This window comes from Corythoichthys intestinalis, chromosome 20 (genome assembly GCF_030265065.1).
Source record: "Corythoichthys intestinalis isolate RoL2023-P3 chromosome 20, ASM3026506v1, whole genome shotgun sequence".
NCBI lineage: Eukaryota > Metazoa > Chordata > Actinopteri > Syngnathiformes > Syngnathidae > Corythoichthys > Corythoichthys intestinalis.
In genome coordinates this window covers 9,020,883-9,038,262 of record NC_080414.1, presented here as the reverse complement: position 1 = coordinate 9,038,262, position 17,380 = coordinate 9,020,883, and the positions used below count along the sequence as shown (strand labels likewise).

At 38.8% G+C, this 17,380-nt stretch overlaps 1 protein-coding gene across 2 annotated transcripts in view; it reads right to left on the bottom strand.

Annotated features, from left to right (window-relative positions):
• The window catches only part of rttn (rotatin), a 104,762-nt gene that overhangs the window by 43,331 nt on the left and 44,051 nt on the right, over positions 1-17,380 (bottom strand). For both annotated transcript variants that reach the window (XM_057824397.1, XM_057824398.1), the window contains exons 26-31: positions 15,365-15,518; positions 10,974-11,140; positions 10,675-10,894; positions 7,656-7,784; positions 4,351-4,461; positions 804-962 (exon numbers count right to left, since the gene is read on the bottom strand). In XM_057824397.1, the coding sequence (XP_057680380.1) occupies positions 804-962; positions 4,351-4,461; positions 7,656-7,784; positions 10,675-10,894; positions 10,974-11,140; positions 15,365-15,518 (940 nt within the window). The remainder of the gene's footprint in view (positions 1-803; positions 963-4,350; positions 4,462-7,655; positions 7,785-10,674; positions 10,895-10,973; positions 11,141-15,364; positions 15,519-17,380) is intronic.

Here is a 17,380-nt window from a genome sequence, read left to right as displayed (position 1 = left end):
TAACTGTCCTCACAATCCTAGTGTAATATACAGGCAGAGGTGGATAGCAATGTGTTACATTTACTCCGTTACATTTACTTGAGTAACTTTTGAGGAAAATTTACTTCTTAGAGTAGTTTTACCACACAATATAGTGGTATTTACAATGGAGTAAATTGGTAAAGAACAAACACTACTCTTATTCCTCTACTTTCGTTACATTTTAGGAATAATAGTTTGCTAACGATCGCAATCTGGCCTGTGCCTCTTGACTAATCCGAGTAGAGATTTGTGTACGTTGCCATCTAGTGGTTGACTGCCATTACTGGGATGTTTGCAGCCCAGCGTGAGTCAATGTAAACAGTAGGGTTGTTCCGATCATGTTTTTTTTGCTCCCGATCCGATCCCGATCGTTTTAGTTTGAGTATCTGCCGATCCCGATATTTCCCGATCCCATTGCTTTTTTTTTTTGCTCCCGATTCAATTCCAATCATTAAAACCAGACATTGTAAGCAGTTACTCACAATGTTACTAATTACTTGAGTATTCTTTTCAACGAATACTTTTTTTTTTTTTTACTTGTACTTGACTAAATTTTTGGATGACTACTTTTACTTGAGTAATACTATTTAGACGTAACGCAACTCTTATTTGAGTAAATTCTTTGGCTACTCTACCCACCTCTGTATACAGGTTAGCATCCAAACTGTGCTCTACAAGCTAGACACCATAAGCTACACTGCATCAAGGCTTCTGAGCAATTGTCCGTTTTAGAAACATACCAAATCCAAACTAAGAATGCAATATGAAAGCAATGCATCTACCTCTCTCCGGACCATGCTACTCTCTTGCTGATCAAGCAGGATATTAAGCAACGTGCCCCAAAGGCCTCCGCTGATGTTCTGGCAGCTGGCGCCTAAAGCCTGGCAGCCGCTCTCCACCGCGGACAAAGCAGCGCCTAAACCCAAACTGGCAAACCTCACCTGTGGGAGAATTGGGAGGGATTTAGAAGAAAATGAAACATGAATGAACAAATGGTATCTAGGGTTTCTACAGGTATCAGCAAATCTCATTTAATGCTTTTTAATGCCACTTTAAACTAATTAATAGCCATGCCCAACTGCAGATAGTTTCACAGAAATTGAAAGTACAGTTGTCCGATAATGGCTTTTTAACCGATAACTAAGATCCCGATATAGGTGGTCGTGGACTTAACATATTATGGCCAAATTTATTGAGATGCACCACTGCATAATTTAATAATGATAAATGTAACAACTTCAAGTTTTCCAAAAAGTTATGGTAAAAAAGTGCCTGTATTGCACCACTATATTTAGGGCCCGAGCACCAACATGGTGCGAAGGCCCTATTGTTCTGCAAAGGATTAATATTATTCTTTCTTCATGGCAAATGAAAATGGCCCATTTGGAGGTCTTAACATGCTCAAAAACTCACCAAAATTTGCACATACATGCGGATTCGCGAAAATTTCGATAATTTGGCAACTTTGTGAAAAAATATCCAAAAAATGTCTCAGTGGTGCCCCCTGGAATTTTTAAAAAAGGCCTCTCCATTTTGGTTTTTTCAACGTAGAGCGATGAAATTTGGGGAGTCGATACCTTGGGCCAAAATGCTTCAAAAAGTCTCTTGCACCCCAATTCTAAACCCAACAGGAAATCGGGTATTTTGGATTGAATATTGAAAAACATGCCATTTTTGTCGAAAACCAGGGTGCACGTTTGAGACCATTGCGCCGAGGCAGTTAGTTGGATCCTCCTCAAAATTGGTGAGACTCTTCATGAGACATATGAGATGTTATCAAAATGGTGAGTTTTCATTTACGGGCCTGACCTGGGCGGAGTACCAAAGTCGGGCTTATTTGGGGATTAGGGTTAGGGTTTCTTCAGGGCAAATGAAAATGGCCAATTTGAAGTTCTGAACATGCTTGAAAACTCACTAAAATTTGCACATATCAAAGTGTTGAGTTCTCATTCACGGGCTGACCTGTGCGGGGCGTTTTTTTGTGTTAGGGTTAGGGTTTAGGGTTCACACTCTGCTACTTCTTCAGTGGGAGAAAAAAAATACTATGTACTTTTCAATGGCATATATTAGGGATAAAACTACTTCTGTGGGAGAAAAAATACTGTGTACTTTTCAATGAAATATATTAGGGATAAATTGGTTCATCTGATGACAGCAGTGAAGAACTGCTTTGACTCATTAAGGCTGTTGCTTCACACTCTGCTACTTCATCTGTAGGAGGAAAAAAAGATACAATGTATTTTTCATCGTACCAAAGTCGATGGGGTGCAAAAGTCGGACATTTTTTTGACAAAACACCAAATTCAGAAAATGACTGATAACTCCCCCATACAACGTTCAATCTTTTTCATATTTGGCATATACGTGATGTATCCCAGCCTGAACTAGGCCTGGCGCCCCCTGCTGGGAACAGGAAATGGCTTTTTTTACGAGACCGACTCCTCCTCGAAGGGAAAAAAACCTAATGACCCCCCCCAAAAAAAAAAATCACAGAAAAGAAATAGGAGAAATCAACACAGGACTCCCGAGGGCCCGTTGAGTCCTGCTTGCAGGGCTCGTTATTGTTGAAATAAAAGAAGTGCAAACATTTTATTGATCAAGTGCAAGTGCAAAGTGCCAGCAAGGCACTGCCATATCACATATGGCTCACACAGTGCCTCAGGTTCAAAATAACAACAAAGGCACACAGCTTTAGTACAGTGATTGAGGTATCTAATAAGTTTAAAATTCATTATTTTTCAATAATTTATTGTTCATTTAATTTTTGCCCCTTAAATGCAAATAGTCTGGTCACATAACAAATCCCGGGCATTTTAGTTTGGAGACATCTGATGGTCAACAAGCAAAACTGCTGTGCTAAGCAGTGACCAGCCCTTGTCCAAACGCAGAAGGCTTCTACATTCACTTTGAAGGAAACATGCACATCGGCCCAAAACCGATGTCGAATTTGAATAGAAAAAAAATTCTAATCAAATTTCGCTGCTTCGAGTATTTATTTAATTAAAGCGGCATTGTAATGGTTTGTCTGAAAGTGTTTGCATTTAGTTTTATTGATTTGGGTGGATACACTGCCCTCTAGTGGCAACAGTGAATATGACATAATTCGTTTTACATGGCTGAATCAAGCTGCTCCCTGTTAAGACCAACATAAGGTAGGTTTATCTTTGAGCTTATTTTTTATTCATTCGTAATTTAGTTTAAAGGTATATTTAGCCCTTTTTGTAAAAATGTGTGTTTGAACGATTCGTTAAGAGCATTGTAAAAAAAAAGTTACCATTTTATCGCATTGAAGCTAGCGTACATTTGCTATGCAAGTAAGCCAATTGTTCTCTTGTTGTACTTAGATCCTTATTTAAGTTTTTGTTCAAGGTATTTTATTTTATTTTTTTAATGCATTTGTAAATTTGTTTATAGGTACAGTATATTTAACTGTTTTTTGTGGGAATGTGTTTGAAAAAATTGTTAAGATCAACAAAAAAAAATGTTAGCATTTTATACCATTTAAGCTAGCGGACTTTTGCTATGTAGGTTAGCCAATTTTTCTTTCGTTGTACTTAGATTCTCCTTTATTCATTTTTTTTTTTACCGTTTGAGGCTCAGCTCAAGTATTTTAATTTTTTATGTTACTTATCAGATTACTCGATTATGCGAACTAACTAGTTCCTCGATTGATCGACTACTAAAATAATCGATAGCTGCGGACCTGGGCTGATATTATTTAAAGGGAAAAAAATTAACCATCAAGTTTACATAATTTTTAATGCCTCATATATTTAATTTTGTGCTTTTAAATAGTTTTCAAGCCCTAAATTTTGACAAAATCCATTTAATGACCTGAAATGCTTATAATGACCCGCACAAACCAAGGTATCGATCTGATTGTACTCACTAGGTCTAAAGTGTAGCTAGAAGCTAACCAAATTGACCTCGGGACAGGTTACAATCTGGGCGTGGCCTATCACAGGGGTGACCAAAACTCCTTTTAAATAATACCATGCTCCTATAAAGTGGTAACATCTTGACTTATGCGGCCTCAAAGCTTGCAAAAGATCTTATATTTGGCGACACAATGAGACACTCTATGTCTAAGTCGCACATTCCTCCGACTTTGTCTTACTTCTTGTCATGCTCTTTTGGGGTTTGCGCTTGTCCCCGAAAGCCAAGCGGCTACAAATTATTACTTTGTGACAGAGTTTATGAGAGCTGAAGAAGAGCTGCAGAGATGGTGAACAAGCTGAATACTAAAGACCTCGATTGCCTCAACACTGTATTTCCAAGCAAAAAAAAAAAAAAGATTACAAGATTATTGGATTAAAATGATACCCCTACCTCTTGATCCCTGTCCACCCAGAGTGGGATAAGCCAGGCCAAACCCAGCTGAGAGGCGTTCGATTCCTCAACGGTGCTCTCGTTCCCCAAAGACCACATGGAAATGATGTCCTACTCCAGCCATAAGGAAAACATTAGGTTGCGTTAGGTAAATGTTGTAATAATGCGCAGCCTTGTGCTTGCTGAATACCAATAACATTCGCTTCCTTCAAGGTCAAATTCAAACAATTTAGTTCAGTTTTAAAACTCCCACTCATCTGGAGAACTGCATACAATAGCCTGTAAAAGTCCTACTATTTGTTTTTCTCCCAATATAGTAATAAAATCTATTCACGTGTCAAGCCACAGCAAATATTTTACATTTCATGGCTCACCACTTAACATTAATGTCACAAAAATTGAAAACACAGATTAATTACTAGTACAGTACTTTTTAGCCTTCATAGCAGTCGTCCCCAACATTCGGGTCGTGGCCTGGTACGGGTCCGTGAGACATCTGTTAACGGGCCGCACATAGTGAATAAATAATTGATACAATTATGATGTACCGTATTTTTCGGACAATAAGTCGCAGTTTGTTTCAGTTTGGCCCAGGATGCGACTTATAGTCTGGAGTAGTGCTGCAACGATTAATCGATTAACTCGAGTATTTGATTAGAAAAAAAACATTCGAATTAAATTTTTCTGCTTCAAGTATTCGTTAAATTAAAGTGGCGTTGTAAGTTTATTTTGAAGGTGTTTGTATTTAGTTTTATTGATTTGAGAGGATACACTCCCATCTACTCTGCCTCATTTGAAATGGTTGAATCCAGCTGCTCCCTGTTAAGACCAACATAAGCTTTTTGTTTGAGCTAATGTTTTTAATGCATTTGTAATTTAGTTTATTTTTAGCCATTTTTTGTAGGAATATGTGTCAACCATTTGTTAAGAGCACTGTAAAAAAAAAAAAAAAAAAAAAAAAAAAAAAAACTTAAAGAAAACTAATAGCCTAGATCTTGAGCCCGAACACGACCCAACCAGAATTTCGGGCCGAGTCGAGCCCAAAATGTCAATGATTTACGTTCGGGCTGGGTCGGGAGGACTTCTCGCTCTCTTTTTTTTTTTTTTTTTTTAAATAGATATATATTTGTATACTAAAACGCAGGCGCGGGCCTACTAATAAAACGTAAAATTTCGGGGGGGGTTCGGGCTCGGGTATACAAATAAAAAATGAAATTTCGGGTATTTTCGGGCTCAGGCCTGCAAGGTAAGTTAATTGCTCGGGCGGGTTGGGCTTTAATACGCAAGGGCTGGGCCGGGCCGGATCGGGTCGGGCTGCATTTTTTAGGCCCGAACTAGGCTCTAACATAAGTACGTTCAAAAATCTTCCCTGCGCAATTCCGGTGATGCAACGGATTTGGTTTCCCCATTTGTATTATTATTCTCATGTTTACCTTTAGAGGAAGCTACTTTACATTCAAAGCAATGCAGGGGGGACGAGGAACCCAAATCTGCTTCCTCACTGGATTAACGTCACAGACATGCGCAGTTGCAATCGAGAGAGCAGAGAGATAGGACACAACATAACAATGGCTGAAGCGGAGAAAGAGGGAGTGCTATTCTGTGTAAAAAAAAAAAGAGAAAGTCCTGGTCTCATTCTAAGCACAAATTAAATGCTGTGATTTTTTTTTTTTTAAATAATATATATATCTGAAAGTATACTATTTTCATTTGACTTCAACCAGGAGTGACACAAGAGCCAATAAAAAGTTGTTTAATGTCTGACCGCTTGTGTTGTCTCATGATTCACGAAAAATATGCTTTGCTTTAGAATTTTAATGCATCCCAGGCTTTAATGCATCGCGATGCATTGCCGAATCGAACCGAATCGAATTGTGACCCTCTGAATCGAACCGAATCGAGGCCCTCTGAATCGTAATCGAATCGAATCGTGAGGGCAGTGCCGATGCACACCTCTAGTTATACAAAAGGTAACTACTAGAGTTGTCCGATTATGACTTTTTAACTCATAACCGATATCCCGATATTGTCCAACTTATAAAATCGATACAGATATCAAACCGATATCGATATATGCTGTCGTGGACTCAACATATTATGGCTAATTGTATTGTGATGCCCCTCTGGATGCTTTAGTAATGATAATGCTCACATAACAAATCCCAAGCATCTTAGTTTGGAGAAATCTACTGCTCAATAAGCATGAGTGCTGTACTAAACTGTGACCAGCCCTTGTACAATGGCAGAAGGCTTTTACATTCACTTTGAAGGCAACATGCATTTTAGCCCAAAACCGATAATGAAAAACCAAAGTCGATCTTATCCAATATCATTTTAAAATGCTTTCACCGGCTACCCAATAATATCGGTCAACTTTAGTAACTACCTGATGGGGGAAAATATTATGTGATGCCTTAACATTAGCACATTATATCTTTGTGATGTATGATTGCTTCTGTGACCTAGATTGTAACAACTTCTATTGTTTTTCACCTTGGGTCCCATAGTTAGGAGGGAATCTCATGGGATAACTTGTTTTGCACCATAGTACGCGCTTGAGTCCCATAGTTAGGAGGGAATCTCACGAGATAACTTGTTATGCACCATAGTACGTGCTTGAGTTCCATAGTTAGGAGGGAATCTCACGAGATAACTTAAATAAACATTCTACTTTAACCGCTGGGAGCCTCAACTGGGGGGGAATCTCATACCCGTGTTTGTCTCACGAGTTCGGGTGGTGCATTTTCGTGGGGGCAGGGACTGGCCACCCGTGTCCCCGCGTCAGACGTACCTATAAGAGTCGGGAGATTCCCCCAACTCCTCGGAAGTCTGCCAGAGGATTACGTACGGGTCGCTTGGCTTTGTTCCTTTGCCGCTTTTCCGGAGTGTTGGCTCCCCGCTCATTTGTCACGGTAAGCGATTTTCATTGTGAAGGAACAGTTTGTTGTGCTGTAACGGTAACGCGGGGATTCTGGGATTGACAAACTAGATCTAACGTCATCGTTACCACTTGTTCTTGTTTTTGATGTGCGTTTGCTTGCTCTTGTGGGATTGTAATCAATAAATCTCATTTATTCTGCATTTTCTAATCAATAAACATCGTCTATTGAGCAAAAGTGTGCTGGTTGCTGACTCACCGCGAACCCGGAAATTTCGGAAAACACTACCGTATTACACAATTATAAGAACTATTCATTCACAATTATTTCTGATTATATTTAACGTTTAAGTAAACTTTATTCAAGCTGTACTATTCCATTTTGTTCATTTAATCACATTTATGCACATGCGTACACATTGCTCACCTTTTCCTTGCTCTCAGCCATCATTTCATGAGACAAGTGAAGCAAGCTGACAACAGCATTCTTGGTAACCCCTTTACCCATGAACGACATGGAGTTACCACCCCACCGCACGTAAAAGGAGGAGATCACCTATGCAGCAGAGAGATGTTTCAAATTTATCTACATAGTGAACCTGTATCCTACAAGATGTCGGACACGGCAAGCTGTTCTCGCCGACTGACATTTCAACACCAAAGAAAAAAACATCAGAAAAGACGTGTCGCTCAGTTAGATGTGATCACATGCTCGTCACGATTCCAAAAGGCAAGCTTTAATACAGCCGAGATTAATTAAACTGTTTTGATGTGCCATCAGTATGTGTGACTGCACTGAAGAGCAGATGAAGAGCAAATAGCTCAGGAAGTCTGCACAGCTTTAGGGCCCTTCAGAGCCAGGGGAAACATGCACAAAGGTGTGTACTGTATGTGTGCGCGACAAATGAGCGGGCGAGTTGGGTCTGTGATTGTAGTACGGGAGTGGTGTAGTCACAGGAGGCCACCAATGGAGAAGAAACAGCCTCACTCTTTGTGTGATCTTAATTCATGTTCACAATCAACACTGACAAACTGTTGTGTTAGCTAGACAACCAATTCCACAGAGGCTTTAATTGTGAAAGAGAAAATGTTTGGACACATGGCTTCTGTGCAAGCTGGTCCTCTGCTCCATGATATACAATCATTTAAATGGGCTGTGGAACAACTGAACAGATGGAGCGGGCAGGCTTGATTAATCTCATCAGTATCTCTGTATTGTGCCATAGCTAATCATTGTGATTTTTTAAAAACAATTTCAGGTCCCATGAACATCTTTGAACTTAGTTTTAATTAGTTCTTCTGAAAGAACACTGCTTTCTATACAGTACTGTATATTCAACTCTGTAAACTTGTTAATCTCTGATGAGAGGCAAGATGGTTTGCTTATCAAGTGGCTATTGAATGCAATAATCAAAGACGCACGCAATTATCTGAACCTTTTGGAATTTGTTACATTTCTGCATAAAATCACCATCAAATTTGAGCTGATCTTTGTCAAAATCACACAGATGTAAAAACAGTGTCTACTTTAACTAAAACCACACAATATTAATGGGTTTTCATATTTTAATGAGGATAGCATGCAAACAATGACAGAAGGGGGAAAATAAGTAAGTGAACCCTCTGCCTAAGGAGACTTAAAGAGCAATTGAAACCATTTTTTTTTTACCAAACAATTTAAGTCAATGGTGTGCCCAATCACTGATGAGAATTAATATGTGTTATCTATTAAAAAATTAAAAGTGTTCGTTGGCTGTCTGTAAGATGTGCTTTAATGCTTTTGCACACTAATAGTATTTACAATAATTAAACCAATTATGTGTGTTTAAAACTAGGTGTTATGATTATGTTTTCTCATGTAACAGTCTATTCGCTTGTGCTTTAGTGCTTACACAATGAAAAGAGTAAGGTTTCTGTTTTCAGTAAACGTCACCATAATGTTTCATTCACGGTTTCTGTTCTCAGTAAACGATACCATAACAGCTATTTCTCGGTAAACGAATCTTACGCATGTGCAATGAATGCTCTCCCACTTGTCAATAAAAGATGCAGCCTCAGGGAGGGGGCTGAGAGAGGCTCACTGCGAGCGAGCGTGCTGCGCTTTCGACCCTCTCCCTGGTGGCCGCCAGTGAAAATTTATCTACGTCTCAAGTCTGATCTTTCCTCCGTCCTTTCCTAGGTCTTTGTTGTTTTCTTAGTTCAAGTATTAAGTTTAGACCTAACACTGTCACTGAGTAGCATTTGCGATCGCTACACAAAGCTAACTAAATTACCCCCAAGAACGGTAAGAGACGTAGGACAACCAGAGGATATATAAGAAAGACCGGGCTTATGGTAAAGGATAGCTTGTTGAAACAGGCGAATGTCATTGTCAGTTGCGTCGATAAAAAAGCTAAAGCTATGCTTAGGTCGGCTCATTTTTTTCGTCTTTTCGTCAGCCTTCGACACTCAAGCCATCTCTTTAATTGAACATTTTTATGTTCTTCCACATCTTTGCCAGTCAATTTGGCACCAGGCACATCATTTTCGGAAAGAATTGGTAGGTTTGGCTCTGTAAATATCTTCTTCGTACACGATTTCCATTCATTTCCTATTAGGGACAAACGGTGGCTGGTCCCTACTTAGCAACAGTAGCTAATGTCACGAATATTAATGAGCGGAAGTGACGTGTTGCTTGCGGTACGCCATTAGTAGTAGTTAGTAGTTCCGAGCCATGACAGAGTGTAGGAGGAAAAAAAAAAAAGATCAGCCTCGTACAGCCATGGCCACCGACACTTGTTGTGTCAGGTCAGCATATAGGTGGGAACGAGCGTGCCAAAAATATGACCGAGATTCACTAAGCGCACGTGTTATTGAAGCCTCGTTGATATGGAAGACGTATTGGGAAACAAACTAGATTAAGTGGAATCAATTTTCCACGTCATAACAAGTAAAGGTAGTTGATTTACATTTTGAACTTGTGATTTGAGCAGCCAGCAGCCTTATTTTTCCTAGTTACATACTTCGCAATTGTTTTATTAATTCAAATTTGGCAGTTTGCAACAATGTTTTTCTGCCTTAAAATTTGTATTAATGTTTACTTTGATTTTACAGGACCTTTAAGCAGTAATTCAAAAGTAAAGCCTTTTAAAAATCCTTCAAATCAAACAGTGTAATGGCCAAGTGTGTGTTCATGAGAACTATAAATATGTTAATTACGGCCTTTAAAGTATATGCCAGTAGCCGTAAACTGTCATGATACCATGCTATGAAACAAGACAAAGCAAAATATGGTACACTGCAGTTCTCAACAACACACTGAATATTACCTTGCATGCTAACTGAATACCTCTGTGAAATCCTCAATCAAACTCAACTTTTGTAAAATTAAAAAAACGAAAACTCATTCAACAGTGGTGTCTCAACTTAATTGTCCAGTGAACGGATGACCCCAGAAAAACACATACCTCCAGCAGGCCACTAAGATACTTGGCGCAAAGGGAGGTAGATGACAGGTCAAAGCAGTGCAAGCTCCAACCAGACTGGGCTGTCAGGCTGACTATACCCTGGAGAGTCCTCTCCAGACTAGGGAGACCATAGAAGTCCGGGGCATCAGACACCCGTAGGCTCTGAAGGAAACCGAGTGCCAGCTGGCTCTTGAAACAGCCAGCTAATGCCAGACATAGCCTGGAAAGCCAGATAAATGAGTCAAACCAGAAAGGCTAGCCATAAAAAGTGAGGATGCGATTTAAAAACAACATCTTACCTGTCCGAGGTGTGTGCCAGGTGACTGAGCAAGTTTTTGAAGAAGCTGTTAAGCTCTCGCTGTAATTTCTGGCAAACATGGTTCTTCACTTGCTCCGGCTCCTCTGGGTGTTGGCCTGGCCGTGCAGTCTCCACACCCGGCAGCAAATTAAGGAGGGATGATGTTTCCTAAAGGAGTGATGAGAAAATAAATGGAACCTGAATTGTGTCTACTGGAAGTCTGCTCTTTGACCTGCTGATGGCGCCACATACTGTGCAAGGCTTGTGGACGATAAGATTTGTAGTTACTGTACATCACAACTCATTACATGAACAGCACTGCTTGCATTCACCTCCTTGAATGCTTTAGCTGTCTTTGGGTAGGAGGCAGAGTTCACTCTGAAGTGCTGACCAGCCAATTGAAGGGCACAAAATTCTTCTGTGAATAATGCATGATTTCAAGTTGCCGGTTTCAGTCAATACAGAACGTGGGTATTAATGATGGTGTCCAATTTGGATTGATCTTGTAATTGCTATCATTGGTGTCAAACTATATTTTGTATTAAAGAAATTCAAAAGCTCAATATAGTAACCAAAAAATCTATCCGTATGATCTGGTCCGATTCTATCACTACAACAACTACAATAATAAACATGTTAAAGGAAAAATTCAACTAATATGTTATTATGAGCAAGTAAACCTAACCCTCAATAGTGGCCCTAAAGTGTCATTCCATCACTATTTGTTTCAGGTAGAGTAAGCAAGAGTGAGCGAGAGAAAGAGAAATCACGTTGTTAAATCTGGAGTACAGGAGAAAACCCCACATATATCTGCTTCAGTGAATTTAGTACCATCCTTCCTCTGAGTCAGGCCTCAAGTGGTATTCTGGTCGACACACGGATATGAAGACAGCTCGACCTGGACTAGCAACAGAGGCGTATACTTCTACAACAAAGTTACTGGGTCTATAAGAATTCACTGCTGTGAGTGCAATTTTCAACTTTCACTTTTGATTTTGAAGCGTCATGAGACTGCAAAGCAGGATTCCCCAAACTATCGGTGGTTTTCACATTCGGGTTCCTGACTGTCATGGAGGTAAGGGGTTAAGTAGGGCGTATAACATAGAATTACAATTGTGTGACACAGACAAAGGTGACTAATAGCAGGCCGGACAGCCTTTTTGTGTAGCAGTAATGACTAACTAACCTGGCACAGGCATCCACAATACTCTATCAACACATCATTTCTGGCATTGATTTACGGAGCCCCTTAAGGGGCATCGACAGAAATAAAATAAATCTAAACAATCTGGAACCAGAACCTGAAACAATCTGGTGCGCACCAGAAACTATCTGGTAAATATTAGCAATATATAGCATTTATTCTAGCGGACTTTTGCAATGCAAGTTAGCCAATTGTTGTAAACATTAGTATTATGTAGCATTTAAGAGAGCAGACATTTGCTATGCAATTTAGCCAATTGTTGTAAACATTAGCATTATACAACATTTAAGCTAGCGGACTTTTGCAACAATGCAACAATGGCATACCGCAAGCAACACGTCACTTCCGCTCATTAATATTCATGACATTAGCTACTGTTGCTAAGTAGGGACAAGCCACCGTTTGTCCCTAATAGGAAATGAATGGAAATCGTGTACGAAGGAGATGTTTACAGAGCTAAATCGACCAATTCTCTCCGAAAATGATGTGCCTGGTGCCAAATTGACTGGCAAAGATGTGGAAGAACATAAAAATGTTCAGTTAAACAGATGGCTTTAGTGTCGAAGGCTGAAAAAGACGAAAAAAACGAGCCGACCTAAGCATAGCTTTAGCTTTTTCATTGACGCGACTGACAATGACATTCTCCTGTTTCAACAAACTATCCTTTACCATCAGCCCTGTCTTTCTTATATATCCTCTGGTTGTCCTACGTCTCTTACCGTTCTTGGGGGTAATTTAGTTAGCTTTGTGTAGCGATCGCAAATGCTACTCAGTGACAGCCAACGAACACTTTTAATTTTTTCATTGATAACACATCTTAATTCTATAATTTATTTACACTTCCCCCTTACTAAAGTTGTTTTTTATATATATATATATATAACAGAAACGGTAACAGTGGCAGTCAGATACCATTGTAATTCTTTTCAGGTCATTCATTGTCAGACAGAAGCAGTACGGCACAACGTTACGCTAAAAAAATAAGTTAAAAATATAAAAATGGCTTCGGCTTTACTTCCGCTTTACGATGCGACGTCACTGTCTAAAAATAGCCTGCGTGCGGTACGCCATTGGCTAACTTGCATAGCAAAAGTTTACATAAATGCTATATAATGCTAATTTTCACCAGATTTACTAGAAAATTGTATTTCTGTCAATGTCCCTTTCGGGGTTCTGTACTACTTTGTTTATCAATACTAGTCGTTTGCTAAAGTCACATTTCATATATTCGATTTTTTCAAAAGAACAATAACATTAAAGTTACTGCTTAATACTATAGTACTTTGAGCAACCGTCTTTTACCTGAACTTAATTTATACTATATGCTGTCTGTCCCTTTAGGAAGCTGATTATGGTACATTCCGAAACTAACAAATGCCAGCACCTAGTAAATTACCACGTGACAGAGTTGGACGCAGTGTTGTAAACAGAGGGGGGTAGTAACGCGCTACATTTATTCCGTTAAATTTACTTGGGTAACATTTTGATTAAAATGTACTTCTAAGAGTAGCTTTACAACACAATCCTTTTTACTTTTACTTGAGTAGATTTGTGAAGAAGAAACGGTACCTTTTACTCTACTACTTTGGGCTACACTAGTCGTTACATTTTTCCTCTTTATTGTATATATTTGATTTTCTTTTCTTTTTTTTTTTTTTTTTTTTTTTTTTTTTGCCAGAGACTCCAGAGACAGCGGCTCAACCAGTTTCACCAATGAGATGTCGTGACAATAATCGCATGACTACAATATTAATATCAGACTCAAGCTTGCCATTCTGTGGTCCCGCCGGCCTATTCAACCACGTGGCGTCTTTAAAGCACCGTAAAAAAGGAATGATTTGACACAGAGCGTCGCCGTCAACATGACTCAAAAGCAGAGTTTTATTTGGCACCGATTGACAGCGGAAAACCCCAGATATGATTTTTTTTTCTCTCGACGGAATTCAACGTATTTATTGTTTTTTTTTGTTTTTGTTTAATGTAGTGATGTAATACGTCATACAACAGTATAATAGTATCGCTGAGAAAAAAATATTTTTTTAACTCATTTGCTCCCAAAAACGTATAAATACGTTCTATTTTTAAATGCTTCATTGTCCCAAAAACGTATTTATAAGTCTTTTGCGTTTTTTTTTTTTTTTTGACAAGAAGCATCTATAGCTTCCGCTCTATCTGAGAAACAAAAAACAAAGCTCCAAACCCATTTTAAAGCAATAAAACTGGCCACTGGAGGGCAGTAGCGCATTTTATAAGACCCGCAACCCGATTCAACGGCAATGAAAGGCCGGGCAGCACGGTCGAGCGCTGGTGGCATGATGCCAGGCGGCGGACGACCGAACAAAACAACTGAGAGGATGCCTGGAATGCCAGGCGCTGCGACACCAGTGTCATCTCTCAGTAGTAATGTGTAAATAAATTGTTGCTTTGCTATCAAAAGCTTTATCTGTCTTGTTCTTAATGATATGTTGTAAAAGGAAAACATTATTCAGATGTTTGGGATGTAACTAATGCAAAAAATAGCTGTGTTAAAGTCAAAGTTATGTTTGAAATGTATACGTTTACAAAACGCTCATTTTCTCCGTTTTTTTCATCAGAAATTGGAAAATTGCTCAAACTAAGCTATTTTCTAATGCCGATTTCTAAAGAATGGAAAAATATATGAACTTACTTTTTTTCTGCTGAAAGAAGAGAGTCTAATCTTTCCTTTGGTGGGTTCCATGTTTATATAGCAATAGAACAGAATTTTCTGTGGGCCTTGCAAAATCAGTCAAAATTCAGTAAAACGGCCGGGAGCGAAGGGCCTTGCTCTGGTGAAAATGGCTGGGAGTGAATGAGTTAAAATTAAATAAATAAATAATTAATAAATAAATAAATAAATAAATAACATCTTAAGCAGTTATTTATAATGTTACTCATTACTTGAGTACTCTTTTCACCAAATACTTTTTTACTTGTACTTGAGTATATTTTTTGGATGACTACTTTTATTTTCACTTCAGTAATATTATTTTGAAGTAACACAACTCTCACTTGAGTAAAAAAATTTGGCTACTCCACCCACATCTGGTTGTAAATCGATTACCAGTTTTACCATACGTGTTGGTGAGAAGAGTCTAACTGAATCACCATGACATATATACACCTATAGCAGCTTTGCTGGCTTTCACTATAACAAATATGCTGCCTACCTCATTGAGAAGCAGCTCCAACATCCAGCGCAGGTCCTTGTCCTCCGGGTCAGACCAGTGTGTGTGCGAAGGTTTGAAGTACGCATTCAGAAAAGCAAGGATGTACGCCAGCAGTCTCTCATCCTCCACAGAGGCTGGATGCACCTGGAGAAACCTGCAGGGAGGAAGAGCAAAGAGATACGGTCACCATGAGAGAGCACTGAGAAAAAACATGCTGTTTTACGTATGACTTTGTTTCCATACGAACAATTATAGCAGACATACACATTTGAAAACATGGGAGTGTATCAAGGTCAAAAGTTAACTGATCGTATCTCCCTTTGAATGCTTTATTAACCATGTTGGAATCCTGGTGCAGTGATGGAGAATAAGAAATTACCTTGCTGAGCCATGAAGACATTTAATTTTGAGAAAATGCCAAACCACCCTGTTCTGCAGAGTTGCAGAAGCAGCCAAGATAACGGTGGCCATAAAAAGCACGCCTTAATTAGCTTCACTTGATTCCTTCAGCTCTACCGAAGACTATATGGATAAAAGTGTTAACTCAACTTAATGTTATTTTATATAGCTCTTTTAAAAGCAACCACAGCGGCAACAAAGTGATGTACATAAACTCCAACATAAATCAATGTAACAACATAATTTAGAAGCAAACTTAATCAGTATAATGAGGTAAATTAATAAATGGCCAGATTAATGAATGAACAAATAAATATGAAATTATGAGAATTTCTAGGACACAGCAAGGGCATATACTCAAGCAACAAGTCGGTTCTAAAATACTGGTAGGATCAGTCACAACTTTTAAAATTGTCATCAAACAAGACCACCCACTTAATAATTGTAGCAATAAATCACCACGAGATTGATATTATTGCTCTCCCTGTTTGTCAAGCATCATCAGTATTAGGGCTGAAGCTTTCGATTTTGTAAGTAATCGATTAATCTATCCATTAGTTAGTTCATCGAGTAATTGGATTAGGAACATTTAATGCGTTGCAGAATCAATTTTAGGAGATGTAAAACAAATGCTTGCTAAGATGTGAATACAAAAATAAAAATCACTCGTCTTTTTTTCAAACAGCCCAATTTCATTTTCATTTCACAAGAGCAATACAGTGGTACCTCTACATACGAAGTTAATTCGTTCCAAGACCTTGTTTGTAAGTCGAAATGGTCGTATGTCGAGCAGGATTTTCCCATAGGAATACATTAAAATTCCATTAATTCGTTCCACACCCAAAAACCTACACTAAATCCATAATAAATACTGCTGGTACAATTATTATAAATGGCAATTAAACATAGCAAAATAAATAAGTTATTAATAAAAATCAGAATAATATAATAATGATAATAATAATATTAATAATAATAATAATAAAATAAAAATGATTCCGTTAATAATGTAACAAATTGGATTCTAATGTGGCGGACACTTTTTGCTGTACCTGAATGCACCGCGGGGCTAACGTCACAGTGAGATAGGTCAGTGCGGTAGAGATAATACTTTCGTTTTCTTGAGAGCACAGTCAACTGCAGAGGGCAATGGGCGTTTTGTGTTGAATAAGTTCTTAAATAAATTATAAAAACGTGACGAAGCTGGCGATTTCTTTGGCGATGTTACCACAATAATAATTGTCACCTTAACTTATAAAGACTGGCGAACGGTGGTCGGAAGAGGACCGTGGAGCTGTATTGTTGAGCCAGCTCACGGATGCGCACCCCACGCTCATATTTTTCTATAATTTGCATCTTCATTTCAAAGGTAAGCATCACTTTTTTCCTTGTTTCACCAACTGTACCAACTTTTTGGAAACCTGTGTTGATTTCTCACACAAGAAAATCCGCCGTGAGTTCGTTTGCGTTGCTGTCGTGTCGTCGTATTTCGAGCACGTCGTCGGATGTAGAAACAAATGGCGCGTCAAATTTTACGTCGGATGTCGAAAAGATCGTGTGTCGAAGCGATCGTATGTCGAGGTACCACTGTACATGCATTTATGAATAAATTGAACT